The sequence below is a fragment of the Triturus cristatus genome, chromosome 3_1 (genome assembly GCF_964204655.1).
Source record: "Triturus cristatus chromosome 3_1, aTriCri1.1, whole genome shotgun sequence".
Lineage (NCBI taxonomy): Eukaryota > Metazoa > Chordata > Amphibia > Caudata > Salamandridae > Triturus > Triturus cristatus.
This window is the reverse complement of record NC_140583.1, coordinates 916680017-916704040: the sequence shown is the minus strand read 5'-3', so window position 1 is coordinate 916704040 and position 24024 is coordinate 916680017. Positions and strand designations below refer to the sequence as shown.

The following is a 24024-nucleotide window of genomic DNA, read 5'->3' as shown; positions in this document are numbered from 1 at the left end:
AGACCCGACCGGCAGCGCTGTCCGGAGGAGGGTTGGAGGCCGGCAAGCAAGCTGAGATTTACCCCTGCATGTGTCCGGGAGGTGTGCGGAGGAGTGCGGGGCCGTCCGCCCTGTGACCTGCTGGTGTGGAGGAGGTGCGGAGACCCAGGGGAGCATTCGGCAGAGAGGAGCACCCGGCGGAGCCGCGGGAGCGGCGCGATGATCGGGTGAGCAGTGGCCCTTGAGAGGAACTGGAAGAGATGGTGGGGAGCGGGCCGACCCGAGCCATCGGAGCTGCAGAGCGGCCTGCCCGGGGTGCCCAGATGACGAGAGCTTCGCCTAAGATGGCCGCCTAGATACGCATTCGGGACCAGCGAGGCCTGGGAGCTTTCTGCCTTCACGGAGGCTGTGGACCCTGCGGCGGCGGCGGACTGCGGGGAGTGACTTCAGCTGGCGGCTTGGCGAGGTGAGGAGGCCGGGGTGCCCCGAGAAGCGGCTGGAGGGAGCAGGCATAGGCGGGGGCCCGGTGGCCGGCGGGGCCGCTTCTTCGCCCGGGGACAGCTCTGTGGAGCAGGTTGACGCCGGTGAGGGCCGGAAGAGGCCCAGCGAGTGTGCGGGAGGCCTGAGCCGCGGACCTACGGGCAGGCGGTGGTGAGGTGGAGGCCTGACAGGGGCAGCCTGTGGGACAGGCCAGCCGGCAGGGGACAGTGGTCGAGTGGGCGGCTCGAGCAGGTTGCCTGGAGCCGGAGGACACGTGAGGTGGCACCGAGGGCGCAGCGTGCCAGAGCGGAGTTTGACGTCGGCCCCGTTCCATCGGGGTGGATTGCTGGCAGGCGGAGGGGAGCGGCGGCGGACCCCGGGCGGCGGGGCTGGGCCCTCCCGGGCACGAGACGACGACGGGAAGGTGGAGACCAGTAATGGTGCCCCCGAAGCAGCGGAAGGATAAGACGTTGAAAGATCTGTTTGCCCAAACCCCGGCAGGTTCCGCGCCGAGAGCCATGGCGGCGGCGTCCAGCCACTAAGCGACACAGCAGGAGGGTGCGGATCAGATTACTAAATCCTTCCTGGAATCCATGTTCTCGGCCCTGCGAACGCATATACAAAACCTGCAAAAGGAATTCACAGCTGAGCTCAAAGAGGTCCGTAGAGACGTGGACAGCATTGGAGAGAGGGTCGCGGTGCTGGAGGAGAAGGGCGACAGGCGGGACACAGAGCTGGCGGCGCTGCAACAGGAACTTATTCGGGTCCACGAACAGCAAGTGGACCTCCAGTCCCACATGGAAGACCTTGAGAATCGTTCCCGACGCCACAATATTCGAGTTCGAGGAGTAAAGCCCACGGCGGACACGAAAGATTTATTCGGCTTCACGACGGCGCTCTTTAACCACATCCTGGACCGTCCATTGGATGCGGACCTGCGTATCGACCGGGCACATCGTATGGGTCCTCCCAGGTCGGAGGCCGCTGCTCCCTCGGACATTCTGGTGTGCATACAGGACTATCGCACCAAGGAAGAGATACTCCGGAAAGCACGTCAGAAACACCCCGTGACTTTTAGGGACCATGCCCCGGTCCTCTATCAGGACCTCTCGGCGCTCACGCTCCACAAACGCAGGAGGTTCCGGCCGATCACGGCACATCTACGGCAGCGCAACATCCCATACAGTTGGGGACACCCTTTTCGCCTGGTGTTTCGCATTGGAAACACCCTATACCAGCTGCGCTCCCTGAAAGAGGCGGCGCAGCTACTGGAGATCGAGCTGCCGGCGGAGGACAGCGGAGACGAGGGTGGCTTGGCGGACGCGCGGCCCGAGCGGCCGGGGTGGGGCCGACAGGGACGTGGCAGGCGCGCCAAGAAGCCCCCGGCGGCGGAGATCCTCAGAGGCCAGCAGGCGGCGTTGGAGACTGTCTCTGCGGGACTGCGTGCCCCCTCACCCACTTGAGCGGAATGCTGCGGTGCTTGGCTCGCTGGCTGGGCTGTCGGCGGGAGAGAGGCCTCTCCATTGGGACACTTTATGCCTCACTACTTCCTTCTATTTTTGGGGAAGATGGAGGACACTGTTACATGACCTTTTTCCTTCTTTTTTCATTTACTTGTTGAAATTTGGGTGTGGGGAGGAGGTGGGGGGAAGGGGGCTGTTCTTCTCAGCGGGGTCCGGGGTTCCACGTCCATCACTAGGTGGGGTCGCAGCTGTTGGCAGGCTGAGGAGCGGGCGAGTAGGTCACACCTGGGGCGCTCCCTGGTAGGGCAAGGAATAGCAGGTCAAGGGCCTTCTAGGCTCTATAGTTGAAGCAAATGGCCCCTCATACACTCAGGGTACTATCACTTAATGTCCGGGGGCTTAACAATCCGGTCAAGCGGAGGGCGGTCCTGTCCTGTCTAGAGAACACACGGGTGGACATCTGTCTCCTGCAGGAGACGCATCTCCTAGCGCTGGACTGTCATAGGCTCAGGTCCCGTAAGTTCCCGACACAGCTTTTCTCCTCGGGTCCTGCCAAGGCAGCGGGGGTGGCGATCTTGGTGGCCCAGCGGTTTCGTGGGGAGGTTTTGCAGAAGGAGGTGGAGATTAGGGGACGGCTCTTGGCCTATAGGTTTGTTCTGGGGGCCCAGACCTTCACCATTGGCTCCATCTATTCCCCAAATGAGGGTCAGGAGCGCTTCTTACAGGCTGCAATCACAGAAGTTTTGTCCACCAGGGACCGTAACGTCCTTTTGGGGGGCGATTTGAATCTCGTTTTTGATAATATGCAGGACAGGTCCTGCCAGCGGACACATCAGGCGGGGGCGTTTTTGGCGGCGGGAGTGGCCCGCCTACGGGACCTAGGGATGTCCGACCTGTGGCGGAGTTTTCACCCCCGGGCTCGTGAGTACTCCTACTACTCTCACGCACACAAGACCTACGCCAGGCTTGATTACTTCTTGGTGCGGGCATTGGCCACGGAGGTGGAGATAGGGGTGGCCTCCCTTTCTGATCATGCGCCGCTCCTCCTGGTTCTGGCTCTACCACCGGTGGTGCGCCCGGACAGAGTGTGGCGTCTCCGAGATGCTTTGCTGCATCGAGAGGAGGTCAGGGTGCAGATACGTAGGGCTATCAAAGACTTTCTCGAGCACAACGCCGACACAACCTTAGCGACCCAATGGGCGGCTCTGAAAGCCGTCCTTCGGGGGGAACTCATCGCTATTTTGTCAGCTGACAATAGGGAGCGGGGGCGTAAAAGGGAGGAGCTCACGCGGGCGACCAAAGAGCTGGAACAGATACACCAGAGGACGGGGGCTCCCCGAGTGTGGCGCCAACTTAAAGCCGCCCGACAACAACTAGCGGCTCTAGATCAAGATAGAGTGGAGTACGCCGCCCTACGCCTCAAACATGCGTACTATACCGGGGGAGACAGATGCGGGCGGCTATTGGCTCATAAGCTGCGGGAGGCACGCAACAGGCAGGGGGTCCGGGAGCTATGCCGAGAGGACGGCGCGAGGCTCACGGATGATCGCGACATAGCTGAGGCATTCCGGGCGTAGTATGCTGACCTTTATGCGGGCTCCTCCCTGGCAGCTGATCAAGGGGCGGACTATCTGAGCGCGGTCACCCTACCAGCGCTGTCTGGGGGCCAGGCGGACCAACTGGACAGAGACATTCGCTCGGAGGAAGTGATCGCTGCTATAGCGCGGCTGAAGCTGGGGAAAGCCCCGGGGCCGGACGGCTTCACCGCGATCTTCTACAAACAATTCTGCAACCAGTTGGCCCCCTTGCTCACCAAGCTATTTAACTCCTTCGCGACAGAGGGTGCGATCCCGGCGGATCTACTGGAGGCCCATGTAACGGTCATCCCTAAATCGAGGATGGATAAGACCAGATGCGGGGCCTATCGCCCCATTTCCTTATTGAATGTAGACCTCAAGCTCTACACGGGCATTTTGGCTAGCCGGTTGGCGCCTTGTATGCAGGGCCTCATAGACCCGGATCAGGTGGGGTTTATCCCGGAGCGTCAGGCCCCCGACAATACGAAGCGAGTCCTACATTTGATTGAGAAGGCCTCCAGGACGACGGGGGAATACATGCTTCTCACGATCGATGCAGAAAAAGCGTTCGATCGGGTCCATTGGCCATACCTGGAGCAGGTGCTGCTGAAAATGGGCCTGGGGGAGAGATTCTGCACCCATATATTCAACTGTTACAAATTCCCCTCTGCGGCGGTCCGAGTGAATGGGCACACGTCCTCTAACTTCCGGATAGAACGGAGCACGCAACAGGGGTGCCCGCTGTCGCCGCTGCTTTTTGCCGCCTATATGGAACCTTTAGCCCAGACGATACGACAGAACCCGAACATCACTGGCATCAAGTTTGGGGGCTACATACACACCATCAGCCTGTATGCGGACGATGTGCTGCTCTCTATCGCTAATCCACGGGAGTCTCTCCCGGCCTGCATGGCGGACCTGGACACCTTCGCGGGGGTGGCTGGGTTTAAGGTAAATATGGATAAATCGCAGGCTCTTAGCCTCTCTTTGACTCGGCCCACCAGGGATTACCTGCGGTCCATGCTTCCCTTCCAGTGGGAGGAGGAGTCTATCCCCTATTTGGGGATACAGCTGGCCCCGACGCTGCCGCAGGTGGTGGCCCTCAACTACGCAGCTTTGAGCCGGAAAATCCGTCGGGAGCTGGGACGCTGGAAGTATTGCCCCCTTTCCTGGCTGGGTAGAATCGCCGCGGTCAAGATGACTGTCTTGCCGCAGCTCCTCTATATATTCCGCACGATTCCCCTATACCCGCCTGCCGGTTGGCTCCGGCGGACGCAAGCGGAGCTGGCCCAGTTCATTTGGAACGGGCGGAAACCACGCATGAAGAGGCTGTTATCCACTCTCCCTCCTGAGAGCGGGGGGTTGGGGGTTCCCGATCTTCAGCTATACTTCCGAGCCACACAGCTGCGCTACCTAGTGGAGTGGAGTCGCTGGGAGTCGGAGAAACACTGGCTTTTCCAAGATCAGGCAGTTCCAGCCCGGCCCCTGCAGGAGATTCCCTTTCTACGTAGGCAACACAGGCCCCCTAACCTGTACGCCTCACACATCACCCGAGTGCCTTTAGAGATCTGGGATCGAGTGAGCATTACGCATGACTACACCACGTTCCCCTCCCCGCTTACTCACTTGTTTGACAACCCGGAGTTCACCCCAGGGATGCACTCGGAGGCGTTTAGCCGGTGGAAGCAGTCTGGTTGCCGCTTCCTCTACCACATGTATGACGGGGAAGGTGCATATCCCTTCGCACAATTCTCACAGGAATATGGACTGCAAGAGACGGAGAGGCTCCGTTACCTGCAAGTGCGGCACTGGGCCCTGGACAGACGGGTGCGCCCGTTGGCTGATCGGAGTTTCTCACGGTATGAGAGGTGGCTTCTTACGCGCACCTCGGATAAACAATTAATCTCCGACTTGTATGGAATGCTGCAGGCTCGGCATACACATACCTTCAATGCGGGGAGAACGCGGTGGGAGAGAGCTGGAGTGAACTCTGACCCACAAAGAATGGGAAGGAATATACCACAGAGCCCGCCACTCTGCGTATCATATGGGCCTTACCGACACGCTCACGAAGGTGGCAACCTACTGGTACTATACCCCAGAGCGGCTCCATGCAATGGATCATCGGAGGGAGGCGTGTTGGAGAGGATGCGGACAGGGAGGCACACTGACGCACTTACTGTGTGAGTGTGAATATATTCGGCCGTTTTGGGCGCAGGTGCTTGATGAGGTGGATAGTCACTTCAACACTGAGATACCACGTTTTCCCGCCTACACACTGCTGGGCCTGCCGAATCCCTTGACCTACCCGCTTTGTTCTAGGAGGGGAAGACTGATAGCCATAGCATTGGGTTCTGCGACACAAACTATACTCACTGGCGCACTAACAACGTTCCATCCTTCACTGAGTGGCTGCATCGGTTATGGCACGTCCTGGGTATGGAAAAACTCTCATTGATGTTGGCGGGAGAGGGTTCTAAATATGGGGAGCTATGGAAACCCTTCTTGGCAATGCTGGTCTCTGAATTCGGGAGGTTACTTGTTCCGTTACCTGCGCTTACTGCGCCTCGCCGAGGAGCAGAAGAAAGAATAGCGCTTCCAGATTGCGGGGGTCCCCGAGGGTTGGAGGGAGATGGACGTGGAACGAAGGGTGGTGGAGGGGGGGGGAAAGGGGGATGGGAGGGTGCGGGGGGGGGGGGGGGAAAGGGGGATGGGAGGGTGCGGGGGGGGGCGCTTGGGTCCTTGGCGCGGCTGATGCTGCAGAATTGACTGGAGGGGAGGCACGGACTCACGCCACGTTGTCAGGGGCAGGGGTTCTGTTTCATGTTGGTTCTTTGTTTAATTTAGGAGCACCATGGGGAGCTTGTAGTTTCAACGGGTCGTCTGCCGTCAGGCGTCGCCTGGGGGCCCCCGGACTATTGCATGAGGCCTATGGACAATATGTATGTGTTATTATCCAAATTTTGCAGATGCGGCCGGCCCGGAAGGGTTGTGGGCGACTTGCTGTGTATAATTGTGAACAATGCGCTATACCTTGTCGCTCCTTGATGTTAGCAGATTCACGGTACGCCGGCCCTTTGGGTTGTAGGCATTTTGCTTCTGTTCCCTGGTTTGAGCTCCGACAATTAATAATAAACCAATTTAATCCTTAAAAGTAATCACAGTAGTTTTACTTCTTTATCACCTTAGCCCTGCTATCATCATCGTTCAACCTTCTCCTGTATCCCTTTTGATAACTTGGCATGTATTTGTTTATTCTCCCGTTCTTTCCACCACATTGAGTTCGGAACGAGAACCTTCTGCTTCCCACTGTAATGCACCCAAACATAACGTGTATTTGTAAAGTGCACGCTCACCACAACAGGAGCTCTTGGCGCTGAATAACTGATGTTTGTTACCCAACTCAATGGTACTCACTTTATTGACTTAAAAAGTATGAAAGGCTGAGTTGGACCTGCCAGGATTTGAACTTGTGACCATGAGGTCAAACACGGGCACCTACAGTGGACGCATTAGTCTACTAAGCCACCAGACAAGACTACTGCCTACCCTGCGCCATGAAGAATCTATATTTTAAAATATTATGCAACACCTACATCTAATTGTAAAAATGCCTTTCGACAGTAAGCGAACCTTATGGTAGCCTTCACCTCTGTGGGTATGTTCGAGGCTCCTTTTTGATCCTGATAATCACTCAAGGGTAACTTCCTAAAGAAAAGGAGAAGCTGGCCAATGCGGGTGTTAGTGAGTGAAACTTACTTCACAAAAAAGGTTGGAAAGAAATATTGTGGAGGTGGGAATTTCTCCTTTTGGTAAAAGCGCTCTCCCACACCCATGCGGGTATCGTGCTTCATCATTGGGCGTTGCTCCTCGTGGGGGTGGTGCTGCAGTCCCCCACAGGCCCTGCGAGAGGAGTCTTTGTTGGCGTTCTTTTTGGAGTAACCCCACAGTTGAGTGTGTGTGTGTGCCTTTATTCAAGGGTCCGAGTGGTAAGGTTAAAATGGATGTCAAGGAAGGCATCTAGAAAAATTGTATCAGAGGGGTGAGTATTTTCCTGTTCTCTTGTTAGTGAGTGTAATTGATAGTGAAAATGTTAGGGCGACATGTTTTGCGCCTTACATGGGTCCCTAGTGGATCCTGTGGCGCTTCATCAGGACCGTGCTGAAAGTGAAAAACGGGAGTAAAAATAGGAATCTGAGACGACGACACTCAGTATTCCTATAGTATCTATATTCAGGTTAATTGGCATCAGAGCGCCTAAAGGAACTTCCACTAGGCGTTCCTAGATCCAACCTAGAGAGGAAAGACAAAAAGGGCAAAACTGTAATAGGGAGATAATCATATACTTGTGATCAAGTAGTACATATGACTAAAACATTCGTTGTCATGGTGCGGGCAAGGGGGCATGCTGTAACATTCACACCCCCTATTGTCAGTGTCAGCGCAGTGCTCATTCACACCACTATTTCAATCCTCCCTTGTCAAAATATACTAATTTCCTTGGCTGTGACACCTTATTGGACTTCTAGCAAACATTTGCAGGTGCTATCTAAATCTTTTTCCCTCCATTACTTCACCTAATTTGCTGTGTCACTCCAAGGCAGAGCATGAACTTTTAACTCGCCGAAAAAGCGCTTTGAATGCCTCGTCAATACAATATATAAACCTGTGGCACTACTTAAACCAGGCTATATTTTTTTGGGACAAATGCTAGATCTCTAACTGTACATATGAAGAACCTAAAGTTGGAGGTCTGTCTCAATACTCCAACTGTTGACAAAAAATAACATTGAATACACGTAAATGTATCCATCCAAGGTACATATGTCAGTAATGAACTGACTCGTGGAAAGTTTAGGTGGCTGTACTTAAATATCAAATTGACCTTTATGGTGTCTCTGCATCTTTCACAATACTGCCTGCTCACAATAGAGCTTAAAACCTTGCTGGAAGTATTTGAGAAACTTTATAGTTTGGTGTCTTTGTAGTAGCTGGTTTAACCAAATGAGTAACTTAAGGTCTTCTATGAAATAGTGAATGGCTGGTGACACAGCTGTTGGATGTTTCTGGAACTATTTTAGAAAATGTTTTAAATTTGGTATTCAGCAAGAAGATCAAACTATTGAATCAAACCTTTGGTACATACAATATCTTCGTCTAGCACTGTATTGAAGGATTTGGTCACCCTCCTTATGCACTGAAAGCACTTTAGCCAATGTTTTACTCAAGTTCTTTATTTATATTCCTCCCACTTGAGTGGTCTACTCTACCTTCTCTTGAACTAGACTTGGCAGCTGCTGACCATGTGTTTAGCGTGTTAAAGTCAAATTTATGCTTAATCATCAAACTGTTCGTGGTTATTTAGACTTCCGGTGTACATTTCATACCAACACTACTTCACAAATGCATGAGCTAAAAGTGAAGCCAGTCCATGATCCCAAGGGCAGTCTAGTTGGAGTGGAGGCCGCACACCCTTCATTATTTCCTCTTTGCCCATGTATGATTGAAATTGGAGATTTAGTGGAAATAATAGCAGATTTTGTCTTCGACCTCTATTGCATTTTATTGCGAAACTGTTAGCTACCTTTGTACTACAAAGTCTGTGTGGACTTAAAGTTTTTTAGGTTTTTCTTCATTCATCAAAATATTGTTGCTCTTTTAGGCAGAGATTGACAATGTTGTAGAAAGACCTGCTGGGGCACTTGCTGGGCAAGAACACATGGCTGGGTGTGCTCCAATCCTTCCTGATGTTTTGTAGGGAAGTGGGCAATCTACTAAAAAAACAAATGGGATGAGTACCCCTTCAGATTAAACAAACTGCATTTTGGATGAATTTTCAATATGTTCAGCTCACTATTTACATTTTGTCATGTTGGTTTTAGATCTATGCAGCATTGTCACTTTAACCACAACAGACCTCATTGAGGCCATTTTAGTTTATCTGATGGTTTGAACCGTTCTTTAGAAGTGTTTACAAATCCATAATTTGTGCAATCTAGGTCTATCAGCCTTAAGCATTTTTGCCTGTGTTACTGGTTAGCCTAATACAGTTTAACAGTGATAAAAGCGTGAGGTAAAATATCCTTTTTCCTTGTGTACTGAACAAACTGTTTTTATTTTTACCAGGATCGAGGTTGGAAGCTGTAACTACTTGTGAGCTTTGTAAAGAGAAGCTTCGTCTTGATTTGGAGGACTTTGATGTTCGTGAACTATACAGGGCACACCACAGTGAAAGGGTTAGTATCTTTTTTGAGAGATTGTGTAGCAAGTAATCCTGACCGAATATTTTTTTTCCCTTTGCTTTCACTTTTTATCAGTTTGACTTTTGTTGGCTCTTTTGTGGCATTTCAGTTGAGGCCAAGATAAGAGCAGTTCCACTCAACAATTGTGAAGCAATGGGGATAGAAAACATTGTGCAGGATGAGTTGTTCCAATAAATTGATTTGGTACTTCAACCAACCTTCACTCCAGTTACTAATATGAAAATGCCATTGTTTTCTAACCCCCCCCGCATCCCACTACCACAGTTCCATCTTGACAGAAATGTGAATTACCCTAAACACAAAAATTGTGAAATTGCCTAGCCACATGCCAACTTATCTAACTCTACCAACATAGCAGTTGGCTGCATTGAACTAGTCACTGGTAAATTTCAACTTTCTCAGCACAGCCATTCCCTAGTTGCCAACGTAATCGCTCCATAGTTCACACACCAAATATCCATAATCAAGCAGCCGCTAATACCTACAGCACAATTTACATCTACTCCTTTCCCGAGGACACATTCTCCTTTCTTGCACTGAGCAGGAGCTAGTCCTTTCCGTACCTACTGACATACCTTTTCATTACCTCATTTAATTTATTTTTCTGGTCAAGCACAGCGCCACCCTTTCAACCAATGCCTGGGTTTGTGCCCCACCATCAGTCTTCTGGACACTGTTCATGTTATAGTGACTATTTTTCCCAACCTCCTTCACAACATGTTGATCATCCACCACTAGCTCAGCCCAGCACTAGCATTTGTTTAAAATTATTTGTATTTGGGGGGCTTAGCAGGCCGACATGGCGGACGCGTGCTAGCCAGCTCCGTCCAGCCCAACATTAATCTGACGTTTATCCTGGCTCCCTCGGACCAGTCCTGGAGGAAGCATTTCGGTGCCTGTCACCGGTGAGGGCAGTTTGGTGAGCGGCAGCGGTGACCGGAGCAGCTGGGTACTGGAACTGACATTTCTGTGAGGCGCGGCCTGGTGTCTGGAGGCGGAGCCGGGAAGTAGTTTTTGGCGAGCCCTGGAGGTGACACGAGCCGCGCGGCTGCCCATGTGAGCCTGCGGCGGCTTGCGGTTCCGACTGCCCAGTGGCAGTGGCGATTTTCGCGGGGCACGTCAGGCTCTGGGACCGGGCTGAAAACACCGGTGAGGATCTGAGGGGGGCGCCCTGGGCGGCGGGGAGATACTGCTGCACCCACACACCGCGCCCAGAAGTGAGGCTGGTTTCTGAGGTCCCGGTCGCGGCCCCCCCCCCGGCCCTCCTGGACATTTGGTGGCTACAGTGCGGCGGTGACAGCAGGGAGAGCAGGAGGCCTCCCCCCTCCAGGCTGGTGACTGTGCCGGGGGATCAGCAGCTGCATCGGGCCGCGGTGGAGGGGCTAGGGAGGCCCTACAGGAGCTGTCTGGTCGCTCCTTGATCCTTGGGGCCCCGTAGTGAAGACGGCGATTGGGCCCTGTGGTACTTTAACCTTGGGGGATTCCTGGGCCTTTGAAGAGATTGGCTGGGAGTGTGCTCCCCCGGGGGCGCCCCGTGATGGGCCAGTGGCAAGAGCAAGACCGGGATGGACAGCGCGGCCGCAGGGTGAGGACGGTGGATCTTGACTGACCTTCGCTGCTGTGTTAGCCCTGGGCGTGGATGCAGGTTGGTTGGCCTGTATTGGTGAAAGTTCCTCTGCCTTGGCTGTGGTGGCGGGGCCTGTGATCGGTGGCTGCGCCTGTTCGTGCCCCCGGGGAACGCGAGTGAGCAGTTTGGGGTCCGGAGGACGGCTTCACCGGCGGGACCACACAGCCTTGGCGCTCAGCGACTTCAACGGGCGGGTTGGTGCGGGGTCAGTTTGCCGGACGAGGTTCGCACCAGTGGATTGCGGGCCCCGGGCCGGGGGTGCCTTCCCTCCTATCTTCCTTTCTTCTTTTCCTCACTTGGGCGCGGGCCGGGCCACGGATCCCCCCGTGGTGTGCCTGTGCAGAGGATGCACTGGTGCCGGTGTCCAGTCCACCTTGACCTGAATTTGCAGAGTGTCCGTTGAAAGCAGTCATGACTAGGGACAAGGGCGGCGGTGGATCCACGAAGCATGGGCCTATAGACCAGTTCACTGGCCCTGGAGCGACGGGTGGGGCCGCCGGTGTTTCCAAGATGCCGTACCAGACAACGCGGCCCTGATGGCGGCAATCACCCAATCCCGGGATATGCTCTATACCAAAATTGTTGCAGTGGGAGCGGATGTTATGTTACTACGCCAGGATTTACGGAACGCGGTGTCCCGCATCACGGAGGCAGAGACCCCGCATTTCAGGGGTGGAAGACGACGTTGGGGTTCTCAAGCAGAGGGTGGCAGGTTTGGAAAGCATTCAGAAGGGCTTGGCACTCTGGGTCGAGGATGCTGAAGGGCGGGCCCAGCGGAACAACCTGCGCTGTGTTGGCTTCCCGGAGGGGTGCGAGAATGGCAATATGGAGCGATTCCTTACCCCAGTATTGGAACTTTCATAGATTCTCATGCTTTGTATCATTCCCCGTCGTCGGAATGGGAGCCTCGGTAACAAATATATATATATATATGTATATAACCATAGAAACAAAAGAGAAAAATAGGCCTAGGCCTCATCTCATTTTGTAGTATATCACCCTCTTTGTGTAAAAGAGCCCAAACTTTTGCCAGGACCAATCAGCACAGCCTCACCCTCTGGAACCTTCCTGAGAGAGCTCAGAGCCTCAGATTTTTCTACCGCACGTTGTGCTAGGGAGTCTCCACTGAGCTCTGCTCAGTTTATCAGAATTTTACTATTGGTTATCTTTATTGCAATCTTTTGTGACAGAATGTCAGAAAAGGAGAAGAAAGCATTATTCAGATCTTGTGCTTCTTGTGGGAAGAAGAGACTGTTTGTGGAAGATAAGCATGAAAACTGCATATACTGCCTGTACCCGGAACACAAGGCCACAGACTGTAAAATTTGTCGGACCTTCTCGACCAAGACCTTGAGAGACAGAGAGGGTCGCTTGCTGACGTGGCTGCAGAAGCTAAAGACCAGGACGGAGGTCCTCTCTTCGGATGAGGAGGAATCTATCTCTGGTACCTCCTCCAGGAGATCTAAGAAGAGGGGTAGGTCATCTCCCTCCACCTCTGTGGAACCCCCTCTCAAAGCCCCTCACGGGATCTCTGACAGGTCTGAGGAGGCTGGTCCCATGAAATCTCCTCACGGCAGTGTAAAGGAGAGGCAGGGACGGGATTCTGCTGTGGACGTAGCCCTTAAGGACAAAAAGGAGGTTGCAACATCTTCCCCTCCGTCCCAGAAGGAGAAATATGTGAAAAAACATGCTGCAGAAACTCCTCAGTCAATTCCAGTGAAGAAACCGCGTCCGTCGACGCAGGCTAAAGCAGGTACGTCGACGACGATCTCCATAGTTAAGACTGTTTCCATGGGGTCGTCGACGAGACCGTCGACTATATCTTCTTCATCGTCTACGACGGCTACTTTCTCTTCTTCGGCGGTGTCGACGACAAAGACCACGTCGACGACGACGAGTTCGTCGATGTTGCTGACGACTAGTTCGTCGACGAGACCGTCGACGGGTGCTCCGCCGACGATGAAACATGCTCAGTCGACGAAGAAGAAAGCTCCGTCGACGACTGCTCCGTCGACTATGATTTCGGAACTGTCGACGGCCTCATCGTTGACGACTATTCTAGCTCCGTCGACGACAGTTACCCTTCAGTCGACGTCGTCGTCGAGTTCGTCGACGCTGGGAATCCCTTTGCCGTCGACCATCGACGACGAAAAATTCAGGATTTGCCATCCAAAGATTAAAGATTACGCCGGACATGACTTCTCCTAGGCGGGTCACGCCTTTGCCACCATCCATGCTTCTCGAGGACTCTGAAGAGGATGAAGAGGATGGGCAGTATGGGGACGCATACAGCCTTTCAGACCTGAATGTGAAACAGCAGGACACTGATACGGAGGACTTTTATGGTCCAGAGGTGCAGGAGGGGCGGCAAAGCTTGACACAGGAAGTACACCCCCGCTCTCTGAGGCAGGATATGATTGCCTTGCCAGTGGCTTTAGTGACGGATTTGCAACTGATGCTGCAAGACTATAAATCTCGTTTTCCGACATTGCCGGATCGCACTCCGGTGCGTCCTTCTACGTCTGTAGTGCCACGTGACATGGCAATGGACTTGCCACCTCTGCCAAGGGACATACCTCGTACCACTTCACCGGTGGTACCCTTAGTGGTTCCCCAACCTTCAGGTACGGAACCTGCCGATCGAGACACACAAGATGTGGATACGGACGAGGACGACGAGGGACAGGTGATCCCTCTTACTGATCCAGGGGATCCTGATGGGGATCCTGATGGGGACCCTGATGATACGCAGGATCCGGATGCTGTGGGCCGAGAGACAAATATTTCGCCTCCAGCAGACATTGGTGGTTTCCATAATTTGATGGAGCGGGCATCCAAGAGGTTTGGTCTGCCCCTTACAGTGGAGCAGTCCGACTGCTTCCTATATGACTTTAAAGCTCAGTATAAGAAGTCGGTCAGATCAATTCCCATCATAGAACATGTCTGGGTTGAGGGAATTAAGACGATGCAGAATCCGGCGACGGTCATTCCGGTTCTTCCCCGGCTGGAGAAGAAATACAAGGCCCCTGAGGGCAGTCCTGCGTGTCTTCTAGGACAACCTAAGCCGGATTCCGTTATTTCACAAGCCGCACAAAGCAAGTCAAAAAATCCGTCCACTCCATTAACCACGCCTCCAGATAAAGAAGGCAGAAGGCTGGACAATGTGGGTAAAAGATTCTCCACCATGGCCAGCTTGTTGGTGTGTGCAGCTAATTCTCTGGCTATTCTGGGCAGGTACGACCGCCAGATGTGGTGTGATATGGAGCCGTTCATGGACCAGCTACCAGACTCGAGTCAAGAGGAAGCCAAGCAGGTTCTGATGGAAGGAGAAAGATGCTCTTCGGAAGTCATTGACTGTGCGATGGACATAGCTTCTACTGCTTTCAGGGCTTTGGCAGGGTCAGCGGTCTTGCGCCGTCAAGGCTGGTTGAAGGCGACCTGGTTTCGCCAGGAGGTCCAGAATAAGATCTTGGACCTTCCCTTTGACGGGGAGATGCTTTTTGGTAAGCATGTGGATGACGCCCTCCAAAGCATTAAAAAGGACACAGACACAGCTAAGTCCTTGGGATCTTTGAACTATCGCAAAGTGCCATTCAGAGGGGCACGTTGTGGTAAATAATTTAATTACCGGGACTTAATTTGATACAGAAACATAATAAAAATAGCTCAGTAAATAAGAGGCAGAATCCGTGGTATTAGAGGTTCGGAATGGGCTTTATTCCAATGGACGATTCGAATCGGTTGCTCCAAGTTCCATCACCACGAAGGTTCAGGAAGTGAAGTACATACATTATTGATAATTAATCACTTTTATACAATAGGCATTACAGTGAAGCAAATGCAAGAGGCGTAACAATTGATAGCAAAGATAACATTTCACATGCGTAGCTGAAGGAGGCGTAATTGGGAGTAACAAGGAAACGTCATTGGTTGTGATGTCACATATGGGTGGACCTATGAAATAATTTCGCAATGTCAGCAGAAATACTTGGCAGAGATGCGCGCACAGCAGTATGACGTGTGATTGACGTGCAACTAGGGGGTGAAGGGGACTTGACATTTAGCTCTACATGTGGCGACAGAAGTCTGGAGGGTCAAGTCAACCTAATCCCAAATCATATCTAACATCCTATGTTTAAAGAACTATGTTATCCAGAAGAGAGGTTTCTTAGAGTAGAATCTTATTCTATACTGACTATACTGACTGTTAGTGCGTGTACAAGCGTCTAAGTGTCTACACTAGATGCGAGGGTAGGAATCTTCCATAGTAACAGGGCTATGAATTACTTGCATAAAGACAGAGAAACCGGGCCTTTGCTCGGTAGCTGGAAGAATGTTTACTGAAACTACTAGACAGGAATGCATTGGGCAGGGAGCGGAGCAGATAATTTCGAAGGTGAAATACAGTTTCTTGGCAGGCAACAGGCTGATGTCAGGCTTCGTGAGCCGCGCAGGGAATGAGACAAAGTTCATGGTCACAGATGCAGGCTCAGACTGGAGCTTCAGAGGCAGAAAGCAAGAAAAGCTTGATGACAGAATCAGGGCCTACTTGCCTGGACTGTAAAATGGCATAAGTGAACCATATAAAGCCGGTGGCCTTTCATACTTAGGAATGGAATATCCGGCCTATTCATGGCTGATCTGAAAGAGGACATGTTGACGGTGGACGCACATGTGTTTGCGTCTTCATAACTGGAACTGGAGGAAACATACATGTACTTGTGATTCATACATGAAACCGTTGGGGTCCAAGATAGGGGACATAACTGATCAGAAAAATCCATATTTCCACAACGTGGTCGGGGGTTTTCTAATTACAGAGGAAACCAACGTCAATATTCCACACAATCAGGACAGTCCTATAAAGGTCAATACTCCAGCCAGCGCCAAGGACAGTCGGCGTCTTTCTCCCGACAGTCCCAGAGGACGTCAGAATCGTCCGGGACGAGACAACGCCAAGAGGCAATAGCGGCCTCCTGGCTCTGGCTACTGTTCCTCCCCTACCACAAACACCGGTCAGGGGCAGGATATCTTTTTGTCTGGACAGCTGGGTGCGTTTAACATCAGACCGGTGGGTCTTGAATATCGTTCAGAGTGGCCATATTTGGAGTTCCAAGATCTTCCTCCAACAAGAGCTCCGGACGCCCGTGCATCGAAACATCTCCGACTATTACATCTCGAAGCCCACCAACTTTTCATCAAGGAGGCGATAGAGCCCGTGCCGCTTTCACAAAGGGGCAAGGGGTTTTATTCCAGGTTCTTCCTGGTTCGGAAGACGGAGGATACATGGCGTCCTATACTAGACCTCAGGGAGCTCAACACCTATCTCATCACTCTCTTTCAGGATGGTCACTCTTCAGGATATTCTACGACTACTCAATCCGGGAGATTTTTTGGCGTCCCTGGATTTAGAGGATGCATACTTTCATGTTCCGATCCACCCAGCTCACAGGCAATATCTACGCTTCACAGTAGGCAAGAGCCATTTCCAGTTCAAGGTGCTCCCGTTTGGCCTTCGGTCGGCACCCCGAATTTTCACGAAGATGCTGGCACCAGTCGCTGCTTTTCTAAGGAAGCAGTCCTTGGAAGTGTTCCCGTACTTGGACGACTGGCTCGTCAAGGCTCCGTCGTTCAGGGCAACGTCTCAGGCAGTGTCAACTTGCATACGATTGTTCGCCCATTTGGGTCTTCAGCTCAATGTGTCCAAGTCGGAGCTGATACCCTCCAGGTCACGGAAGTTCCTTGGGGCTATTCTGGACACGAAACGATGCACGGCTCGTCCGTCGGAGGAGCGTCAGGGCAAACTGACCACTTATGCTCGTCAAATGCTGCACAAGAGACCTGTATCGGTTCGACAGTACAAGTCCTTGCTCGGATCAATCTCATCCTGCATACCTTTGATACCGCATTGCAGGCTTCATATGCGTCCTTTACAGGAGGAGTTGGACAAACAATGGCGCCAGGCAGAAGGCTCGTTCAACGACAGGGTGTGGATAACGCCTGCCATGCGCAAAGCCTGCAAATGGTGGCTGGTGAAGGAGAACATCGCAGGAGGATTAACGTTCCGGATCCCTCCTTCTCCTATGGTGGTGACCACAGATGCTTCCCTAGAAGGATGGGGAGCTGTCCTCCAGGAGCTTCAGGTCAGCGGTCACTGGAGTCCAGCAGACAGACTACGCCACATCAATCTTTTGGAGCTGAGGGCCATTCACTTAGCCTTGCTGGCGTTCCTTCTCAGACTTCAGAATCGTGCAGTGCTGGTCCGGACAGACAACACGACGGCCATGCACTATATCAACAAGCAAGGGGGAACAAGGTCGCGGACTCTGTCCAAAGAAGCTCAGATGATCTGGGATTTTGCGATCTCTCACAAGATCACTCTGCAAGCCGAGCACCTAGCAGGGTGTCTCAACATCACAGCGGATGCCCTAAGTCGACAGACGGAAGTGACGCACGAGTGGGAGTTGGATCAGGCCACGCTGGAAGCAGTGTTCAAGAGATGGGGTACTCCGACCATAGACCTCTTTGCGTCCCCGGAGAACGCCAAGTGCCGGTTTTACGCAAGCAAAATTCCCCAGCAAGGGTCTCTGGGGAATGCCCTTTCGATTGCTTGGTTCGGCGCATTTTGCTACGCCTTTCCTCCAATTCCCCTCATTCCTCGAGTTCTCAGGAAAGTCAGGGCGGAACCATGCAAGATGATTCTCATTGCTCCAGCATGGGCGCGACAGTTCTGGTACACGGAACTCCTGCTTCTCTCCCAGGATCGCCCGATTCGCTTGCCACTGATTCCATCTCTGTTGTCGCGAGATCAGGGGCAGGTGCTCCATCCGGATCCGGAGTCACTTCACTTGTCAGCGTGGCTCCTGAACACAGAGAATTCCGCCATCTGAATCTCTCCAAGGAGTGCAGGGATGTTTTATCTCAGGCGCGGGCACCAAGCACTAATAAGACCTACAGGGCAAAATGGAAGAGATTTTGTTTGTGGTGCCAGAGGAATAAACTCCATCCTTACAAATCCCGGCCACATCAGGTTTTGCCTTACATCCTGTCTCTGGCTAAATCAGGTCTGGCGCACTCTTCGATCAAGGTACATCTGGCTGCCATATCCCGCTTTCGACGGAAGACATCGGGGCCATCTCTATGGTCCGCAAGGATTGTTAAGCAGTTCCTTAAGGGGTTATTTCGGATGTTTCCTCCGGTCCGACCACCCCCTCCTATCTGGCAGCTTAACCTAGTACTGGCTCAACTGATGAAAGCGCCCTTTGAGCCTATTCACAAGGCGGACTTGAAGTTCCTATCGTGGAAACTAGCCCTTCTCTTGGCATTAACTTCGGCTAGGAGGGTTAGTGAACTCCAGGCTCTCTCTATAGTGGAGCCTTTTCTGCAGTTAAAGCGGGATGTGATGATTTTGAGAACCAACCCAAAATTCATCCCGAAGGTGCCTTCGGAGTTTCATTTGAATGAACCCTTAATTTTGAACTCCTTTTTTCCGCGTCCTTCCACACAAGCGGAACGAACATTGCATTCTTTGGATGTCCAAAGATGTCTGAAATTCTATCTCGAGCGCACACGCTCTTTCAGAAAGTCTACTCAGCTATTTATTGCCTACAGTGCACCACGGAAGGGGTTGCCGCTCGCCAAGAGTGGCATTTCCCGCTGGATCTCCAGTGCAATTCAGTACTGTCATCAGGCTGCGGGCAAACCTTTGGATAAAAGGGCCCGGGCTCATTCTACGAGAGCGATGACGTCTTCAGTGGCTCTCTTTGCGGGAGTGGCGATCAAGGACATTTGCAGGGCTGCAACGTGGAGCAGTGTACACACCTTCACGAAGCACTACTGCCTGGAATCGGTGGGACGAGCTGACGCTGCTGTTGGTCAAGCAGTCCTCCGGAATCTTTTTCAATGAGAGGTGAGCTTTCCCTACAATCCCTCCATCCTGGTAAGCACATTTGGTTTCAGTAATGGTTGTTTTATCATGTACACTGAGATGATTTTGTAAAGCCATGTGTTTTCCGAAATGTGCTTGTCGTGATTTACTGCTTGCTATTCTGATACAAAGCATGAGAATCTATGAAAGTTTCAATACTGGGGTAAGAAAACAAGTTGCTTACCTGTAACTTTGGTTCCCCAGTATTGGTAACTTTCATAGATTCTCATGCGCCCACCCACCTCCCCTGGGAAAGCTCTGCCGGTTTACTAAGGTAGTGGCTGTTGGCACAACGGCTACGAAAATCTGAGGCTCTGAGCTCTCTCAGGAAGGTTCCAGAGGGTGAGGCTGTGCTGATTGGTCCTGGCAAAAGTTTGGGCTCTTTTACACAGAGGGTGATATACTACAAAATGAGATGAGGCCTAGGCCTATTTTTCTCTTTTGTTTCTATGGTTATACATATGTATATATATATATATATTTTTGTTACCGAGGCTCCCATTCCGACGACGGGGAATGATACAAAGCATGAGAATCTATGAAAGTTACCAATACTGGGGAACCAAAGTTACAGGTAAGTAACTTGTTTTCTTACGCAGTGGTTGGAGAGTTGGCTCCCTCCGGATACGCTGTCCCGGTGCTTCGTCGTGGAGCGGGCCCACAGAGCGCTTCTTCAGAATCCCCCGGTGGGGGCTAGTCCACGACCGGTGATTGCGAGACTTTTGAATTACCTCGACCGAGATACTGTGCTGGAACAGGCCCGCACCAAAGAACCTTTGGCTCTATAACAATCCACGTATCCTGGTGTTCCCGGATTATACACGACTCGTGCTGCAGCAAAGCCAATCGTTCATGACGGCGAAGGCCAGACTAAGAGACCTCAATCTCCTGATTCTTTACTATTCCCTGCTCGCTTGCGGGTGGTCTTTCAATCCTGCACCCACTTCTTTGACTCTCCGGAAGAGGTCTTTGAGTGGACAGACGAAACAGTGCGGGTGAGTACGCCGCCTGGGCTGCAGTCAGACTCGTCATTAAGTGAGGGGCCGTCAAAGAATTCTCGCGGACAGCGCCGGAGGGAGCATAGAAGATCGCGGTCCCAGAGGCGCTCTGTTTCCCGTGGAGCCTCTTCCCTGGAGGACCCTGCCTCCCAGCCCCAGACATTGGACCCTTGATTCTCGTGAATAGGATGGCGCCGGGGTGCTTCTTTAATTGGACTGTGTGACTGTTTGATTTAAGTGGTATAGAGGGAGCCCTTAGGAGGGCTGAATCCCCACCTGTCCAGGGCTTGTGGGGGGTTGGCCTGGGTGACATGGGCTGCAAGTTGGGGATCCATTGGCGGGTGCGGACTGTGCACCCCCTGTTGGGGGCCTGGTGCCAACCCCGCAGCGACAGGTACTTCAGTGTTCTTGAGGTATGGGTGGGGGGGGGGGTTGTTATGGGGAAGGGTTTGGTTAGGGGTATGAGTTGCGCTTTTACACTGTGCCCATCAGGTCGTGCGCACACGCGGTTGGGACCTCAGATCCATGCTACATCTATGCATGTCGTCCAATGTCTAGTGGGGCTGGGGTGTCCCCGGGCACCCTCCATATTGTCAGTTGGAATGTGCGTGGGGTTCTGGATACAATTTAAGCGAGGGGCAGTCCTCCGTCAGGCGAAAAGGGTCGGAGCAGACATCTTCTTTTTGCAGGAAACCCATCTGATGGGCTCCAAGGCCCTGTGCCTGCAGCGTTATGGCTTCCAGCAGGTCTTTCACGCTGGGTTCATGCAGGATTCTAGGGGAGTAGCGGTCCTAATACATCGCAGGGTTCCATACGTGCACACGCAACAATGGCTGGATCCGCAGGGGCGGTACCTGTTTCTTCGGGGCAAGATTGGGGAGGAATCTATTGTACTGGGGTGTGTACACGCCCCTCCCCCCTTACAGTGGTCCTTGGTGGAGCGATTGCTCTCCTTATGGGCGGACATGCCGGACGTGGCCTCAGTGGTGGGTGGAGATTGGAATGATGTTATGGATATGGGCAGGGACAGAAGCAGGGCTGAGTGGCACTCAGCCCACGAAATTGCATTCTCTGGTTATGAGCCTCGATTGGGTAGACAACTGGCGGCACGGGGATAGGAGGGAATTTACGTACCTCTCAGCGGTCCATAAGACTTCTCCAGGATAGACTGTTTTCGTCCCCCGGGCGACTGCAACGCGGGTAATGTCCGCTAGGATCCTTCCTAGGGGACTGTCGGACCACTCACCGGTGCTAGTGGCGCTGCAGCTGGGTAGGGGGCAGCAACCCTTTCGCTGGCTCCTAGCAGTATGGAACTTGCAGAATGCAAACTACGAGATGCTTATGAGGGAGGCGATCGCGGACTACTTTGTCGCTAATGTGGGGTTGGTCTCCAGTGCAGTAACACTTTGAGAGGCACCGAATCCCACTCTACGAGGGGTGGACATTGCATGGTGCGTGGCAGCCCGTAGAAAGCGTCGATGAGTTGGTTAGGGCTGAGGCAGAGGTGGAAGCACTTGAGCGTCGGAGGCGGGTGGCGGACCAGAGGTGCAATAGCTACTGCTGGCGCAACAGTCCTATGCCTCTCTCCTGATGGATGAGGCTCGCCAAATATGGCTAGCAACACGTAGCAGAATTTGTCAATGGGGCGACAAGTCGAGCAAGATGCATCGGCTCTGCCAGGGTGTTTTTCATCCCCAGGCCATCCGGGGCGTGCTGGATGAGAGGGATAATTGACCCTATGACCATAGCGGAGAGTTTCGCCACCTACTACGCGGATTTATACGCCCCTCTGGAGTGTTTACCGGAGGCAACGGCAGACAAATTCATTGAGGACCTCCCGCCCAGAGCTGTGTCCGATGAGACACGCCAGCAGCTGGAGCTCCCCCCTCTCGGAGGAGGAACTGGGTAAGGCCCTGGGTGAGCTCAATTCAGGGAAGGCACCGGGACCCAATGGGTTCCCCAGTGAGTTCCATCGTCTATACAATTTACAACTAGCATCTTACTATCGGGCGGCGGTGGATGAGGCCAGGGAGGCCGGTCGGCTCCCACCGGACTGGCAACACGCAGAGGTGGTGGTGTTCCATAAGCCTGGTCGGCCCCCGGAGCAGCATGCTTCATACCACCCTATCTCCCTCAATGTTGAGTCCAAGGTTTTGGCCAAAGCCCTGGCTAATCTCCTCCTGCCCCACATTTCGGTTTTGGTCCACCCGGACCAGGCCGGGTTCATGCCTCAGAGGGCGACGTGGCACAACATACGGCAGGCACACGTAGCACTGGCAGTGGTCCGACAGACGGGGGAGCCGGCTGCGCTCCTACTGGCGGACATGGACAGGTCATTTGATTCCCTGAGCTGGGTTTATCTGTTCGCCCTCCTTCGTTGGCTTAATCTCGGCCCTCGGTTTCTGTCGTATGTGATGCTCCTGTATACCGAATTGACAGCTTCGGTCCACGTGGCGGGTGCGGTCTCATCCAGCTTTCCCATCCGACGTGGCACCAGACGGGTGCCCCCTGTCGCCCTATCTATTAGCCCTCGCCATGGAGCCATTGGCGGCCTGGGTGCGTATAGACGCACAGTTGAATGGATTTGAGTGGGCCCCAGGTCAATCTGACAGGATCGCATTATATGCGGATGATGTCTTCTTCTTTTTAACGGCATTGGACAGGTTGGGCCGCGCATCCTGGAGATCATGCAAATATTCAGGGAAACGACCGGGTTGTATATGAACCCCACGCTGTGGGTCTTGGGACCTCGGTTGAGAGTGGGCACGTGGGCGTCTGAGCCGCAGTTAGCCGAGGGAGGACTTAAATATCAGAGTCTTCCTGTCGGAGGTGCCGGCGATATCGTGGGAGCGGAACTTGGCACCGGTATCGGAGCACGTCCGTGCAGACATTAAGACCTGGTCCCGTATGCCTCTAACTATATATGGTAGATCGGCGATCTTTAAGATGGTTGCGCCCCGCATGCTATATCAATTACAGAATCACCCGTTCCCGCCTCGCTGGTTCCGACTGGTGAATTCGGTGCTGGGCTGGTTCCTTTGGGGGCAGAGGGCGGTGCGTGTGGCGTTGCGCACATGCTTTTGCTCCACCTACTGTGGAGGCCTGGTGACCTCAGATATTCTTTCATACTACCAGGCCTCACACCTGTCAGTCCTCAATGAGTGGTGGTATGGGGACAGGGGGGACCCGGCCTATGCATTGGAGCGGCACCTAATGGGGCAAAACACAATCCTCTACTCTGCAACGTTGCGGTGTGCACTGCCGCCGGTGTCAAAGCTAGTCTTCCAAATCTGGCGGCAGTCTCTAAGAATGGGGTGGTGGAATACACTAACTAGGGAAACTCCTCTGTGGCTCAACGGACGCCTGCCTGACCTGGCGGCCCTACAGGTCTTCAGGGGATGGGATGCCATAGGTATTTCGACCCTGGGAGAAGTAGTGCGGAATGGGTCTCTTAAATCGTTCCGGGATCTGTAGGAAGAATTTTTCATCCCTCAGGCACAGTTTTACCAGTACCTCCAGCTCTGCCATGCGCTTTCCCCCAGCCTGGAGGGTCTCGACTTCATCCCCGAGTTTAGCCCGTTGGAGGCAAAGGTCTTCATGAGTGACCTCGAAACCAAAAAGATCTTGCGGATATATCAGTCCCTGGTCACCCACAGTGTGCCTACGTTGAAAAAGCTACGGAAGGTGTGGGAGGAGGACGTGGGTATGTT

At 53.1% G+C, this 24024-nt stretch overlaps 1 protein-coding gene across 4 annotated transcripts in view; it reads left to right on the top strand.

Moving 5' to 3' along the window:
* Nucleotides 1-24024, top strand: part of MARCHF7 (membrane associated ring-CH-type finger 7) — a 398067-nt gene that overhangs the window by 289056 nt on the left and 84987 nt on the right. For all 4 annotated transcript variants that reach the window (XM_085645470.1, XM_085645468.1, XM_085645467.1 and 1 more), the window contains one exon: nt 9626-9735. In XM_085645470.1, the coding sequence (XP_085501596.1) occupies nt 9626-9735 (110 nt within the window). The remainder of the gene's footprint in view (nt 1-9625; nt 9736-24024) is intronic.